The 4,590-nt window shown below is 40.4% G+C and overlaps 1 protein-coding gene across 5 annotated transcripts in view; it reads left to right on the top strand.

Moving 5' to 3' along the window:
• Positions 1–4,590, top strand: part of Pcnx1 (pecanex 1) — a 141,938-nt gene that overhangs the window by 29,471 nt on the left and 107,877 nt on the right. For all 5 annotated transcript variants that reach the window (XR_003713212.1, XM_028782182.1, XM_028782179.1 and 2 more), the window contains exon 2: positions 4,342–4,550. Coding sequence is in view for 4 of the 5 variants with exons in the window: in XM_028782182.1 (XP_028638015.1) it covers positions 4,342–4,550 (209 nt within the window). In the remaining variant the exon portion in view is untranslated. The remainder of the gene's footprint in view (positions 1–4,341; positions 4,551–4,590) is intronic.

Below are 4,590 nucleotides of genomic sequence, written 5' to 3'. Positions count from 1 at the left end.
TCTTTCTTTGTGTGGAATACCTCTTTCTTTGTGTGGAATACCTCTTTGAGATCCTTTTTCAGTTCTTATGACTGTATAAATACTAGTAGGATTGCTAGATGATACGCAGTTCCATTATTAACTTCCTAAAAACCATCATGTTGTATAGGTGTGCATGTATATGATGCTTGAGTCGGGGTGCACATGTGGAAGTCAGAGGACAGTGTCTTAATGGGTTCTAGAGATTGAACTCAAGTCACTGTGCTTTCATGGCAAGCAATTTTTCCTCCTGAGCCATCTTGTCCCATTTTTAACTGTAAGAAATTGTTACAGTATTCTCATAGGAGCTGACACATTTGCTCTTTCCACCAGCCATGTCCACCACCTGGCCATGTCGTCGGACTGTCCTCAGATCCCTGATTCTCCTTTTACTTCTCAGACATTGAGAATGGTTTTTTTGAGTTTGTTTTTTAGAGTTGCCATTGTTTGGGTCAGATGGCTTTGAGTTGTGGTTTAATACATGTTTCTGTCTCTCCAACTTTCAAGAGGCATGTCAGTGATGTACCTGTCATTCTGTTACCCTTAAACCACACACTACTGGGTTGTGCTTACACTGCTTTGGATACCTGGGTATCACTGCACAATAAACATATCTCAGGAATCACAAAACCAGCTAATTAACATAGCAGGGAAGGAACCCCCTAGCTTGCCTTCTTTAACTTTATTCCTGTGCAGGTTTGTACTGTGTGAAACAGAAGGTTTAAGATCCACTGTCTGAGGTGTGCACAGAGCTGCTTAGAGCCTTGATGGTGCACAGGCCTTTATCTTGTGCAGCCAGAGTTGTGACCTTTATGGTTATTTAATGAGGACCTTATTTGTCCACCAGTAGGTGCCAGCTGCTCTGTCACCTTTTCATCTCTGCTGTCCACTGCTTGTCATTTCTTAAAAGAGAAAGTCAGTTTTCTGTGCAAGCCGTTTAAAGTTGTAGACCGACTCCTAGGTGGCAATAGGCCAGACTGAGCTTTACCACTTAGGAATGGTGGCTGTGCTCAGTTTCAGTTACACTAGTGACTTTGCCGTTGCCGTTAACTTAGGAGACACAATAAAATATTGTAACTTGAAGATAAAACTAGAACTTTCTGAAGTATCACCTGTTGTAGAACAGAACCATGGTGACTCTAGTTGTTTCACAAAGATTAGAATTGGATAGAATTTGCTATGTCAGACGACACACACAAATTATACTGTAAACACGAGAATAAGAAATTAGAGCTTGCACAGTATTTTTTCTCAGAAAGAGCCTGGCTTCCCTGGACTCGATACTTGTTGCTGATTAGAATTCTGAGGGTTTCTTCCTTGAAAACACAGTGTGTATATCTAATATAATACAATATGCAAACAGAGAGCTGAAGAGATAGCTAAGTCTATAAAGTGCTTGCCATGTGAGCCCGAGGAGTTTGTATTTAATTCCCCAGGACTCAAACTGGGAGTGTTAACTCCTCCCATGGATGACCAACAGAGACCCAGGAAGCCCTGGAGCCTAACGGCCAGCCGCTCTGTCAGAGAGCTCCAGGTTCAAGGAGAGACCCTGTCTTAAAAAATAAGGTAAAAAGTGACTAAGGAAGATCCCTCTGGCCTACACATGCATGCACACATGTGCACTGGCACACACATGAACACTCAACGTATGCAACACACACACACACACACACACACACACACACAAGTCAATTTTTCTTACCCTTTTAGAGTGTAATCCATAAAATAGAAAACTACTTTGTAATTGTTTTATGTGTGCTTGGTTTAGGTGTTTGCCCTGTAAAACAGACAGGATTTATAATTTTCTTATAGTATAGTGAGTCATAATTGTAGACAAGATTGACTGTCCCTTAAGACTCTAGCTAATGTAGCCAGCTGTCCAGGCATCAGTTGAGTTTCCTAGGCAGCAGAGCAGGTGGAGGAGAGGGCAAATTTAATGCAGTGTTCAGCAGTCCAGTAGGTCTGCACTTTCACCTACTTTAGGAAAAGTGAAACTTAGAGGGTGGCTGCCTCTATCCCTGGAAGGCTTGGGATTGACACAGGTAGGGCTCAGACAACTGAACTGCAGGTTGCAAAACTAAATGAGCAGTTTGTAATTTGAGTAGGAAAAAAAAAACAGTTGTTACTGACCTAACTCTGGTTTTTGGTATGTAATGATCTCTTTATATTTCTTAATGCAAAATTCATTTCAGTCTCTCTGTGACTAGTGTGTTTTCAAACGGTGTTTATCTGCTTTGTCTTTAAACCCTCACCTTTTAGCAGGTTTGTTTACACTCTTCTTAGCAGTGAAGGTTGGCATTTATTTAGATGAGTTTTGAGTGTTGCTAATCTTTGACAATTCAAAATTAACTACTCTTCCCATTTGTTGGTTTCAAATTTCTATTGAATTTGTCTGACCCCAATGCTGGCTATTTCCTTTCTGTCTACCTAATATAGTCAGCCATTTTACCTTACTATAGACCATGCTAGGATGGAACTGACCTATTCTGTATTGGCTGTATTTAAAGATGGAATTGGTATGCGGTCTATGACATGTGGTGAAGTGGATATGTGACTTCGCTTAATGTTAAGAATTGTTAAGATGAACAGTCTTGGCTAAGTCTCTCAAATGTAGTGTGCTTCAATATCTTGTCAGGATTTGAAACTTCTGCAAATTTGTCTGTCTCTCTCTGTGTGTCTCTCCTTCTTGGTGTTTATATCACTTGCTATGTTTCTATCTCTCTGTGTTTATATTAGTGATGCCACCCACTCTCTGTTTGTTGGTGTGGGGGGGGGGAAGAGAGAGAGGGGGGTGTCTTTTGTTCAGAAGATTATTCAGGGCATTTGATTTTTATAGTGAATAGTAGGTTTGTTAAAGATACAAATCAGCCAAAAGTCTTAAACATATTTTCCCCTAACATTTTAGCCCTCATTTTACAGTGGGTTATTTTTGTATTTTAAGATCATTTTAATTTAAATTGCATTCATAAATTGAGCATTTTAAAATACCCATCTGGTAAATCTTTCAGAATGCATCTAGATCTGGTATTTATTAATTAAAAAAAAATAGATGTTTAAACTTAAAATCACAAGGCAAAACCAGTTACTTAGAAACATTTTAAATTAGAACCAGCAGTTTAACTTTGTAATTATGTTAATATACAGGGTTTCTTAATCCAGGTATTTTAGAAGCCAAATGTAGACCCATTACTCAGCCTGACACAAAAGCTATGATTGGGCTTTGCTTCCCTTTCTGATTCCAAGCAAGTTATCAGGTCACAGAACCAGCACCACGTGTGTGTGTTGTGAAGCTTTGGCCCATCAGACTTGAGTCTCACCATCGTTTCAGTCTGGGGCTTGGGGTCTTCATGGCGATGGCCGAGGTGGAGTCTGATGATACGATGAAAACTCGTGAGGTCCGAGGTGGAGTCTGATGATGCCACATGGGATCTGCAGCTGCACAGATGCAGATGCTCCATCAGTGTATTCTTGTTTTATGCTCTGTGTCAGTGGTGACTCTGAGGCCATGCCTTCCGGGTGGGCCTGTTCTCACACCTTCCTCCTTGGTGTCCAGATTCCAAGTTATTTAACCCTCATATAGAATGGGTCTGACGTCTCTGGGATAGGTGACTGACTTATTTCAATTAATCCAGTGATTGCTTTATTAAGCTTGGAGTTCTCTCTCTTTTTTTTAATTAGGTTTATAAAATTTTATTGTATGTCTGTGTTTTGCCTGTTTGTACATATATGCTCTGTATGTATGCCTTTTGTTCATGGAGGCCAGAAGTGCCATTAGATCACCTGAAGCTGGAGTTATGGATGACTGTCACCCTCCATGTGGGTGCTAGAAACTTCTTTGCAAGTGCACCAAGTGCTCTTATGCTGAGCACCTCTCCAGCTCCTCTTCTACATAAACAGGACTTTGTTTGGGTCACATCACACGTACAAGCGATGTGACGCCTTAGTTTGGATCACAGACTTTTTGCTCTGCTATGGATTTTGGAGTAGAAATGTAGTGTGCACTACACAGGTGATTTTAAATTGTATAGTAGTCATAATAAGTGAAGTTATTTTCAATCATTTTTTTAGCCAGTACAATTGGATTGTTGTTTCTACCTGCAATCAGTGTAAGAATTGACGTGTTACATATTCTTTCCATTAGTCTTAACTAAGCCATAGCTCAGGCGCTCAGAGGCCACGCATGTGGGCAGAGGAGTCCTTTACCTTTGCATCTTAGTATTAGTGTAATTGCTTTGTGTGTCATTTAATTATTTTAGGGACAGATTTCTAGAATGGAGTGAAATGTAAACGATTCTAAACTACATATATTTCCTTCTCTTAAAGGCCCTTCCTTCTTCGATGATTATAGTAGCAGTTTATTGTCCTGTGGTAGCTGCTGTTTTCATTGTTCTGAAGATGGTCAACTATCGACTACACCGAGCACTAGATGCTGGAGAAGTTGTAGATAGGAGTGCAAACGAGTTCACAGATCAGCGAACCAAAGCTGAACAAGGCAACTGTTCAACAAGGAGGAAGGACAGCAACGGTCCAAGGTGAGAGAGCAGTGTGCTTGCATGTAGATGTACATGACAG

This window comes from Grammomys surdaster, unplaced genomic scaffold, assembly GCF_004785775.1.
Source record: "Grammomys surdaster isolate TR1022 unplaced genomic scaffold, NIH_TR_1.0 721, whole genome shotgun sequence".
NCBI lineage: Eukaryota > Metazoa > Chordata > Mammalia > Rodentia > Muridae > Grammomys > Grammomys surdaster.
The sequence above is the reverse complement of the archived record's forward strand: the minus strand, read 5'-3'. Positions and strand labels throughout refer to the sequence as shown.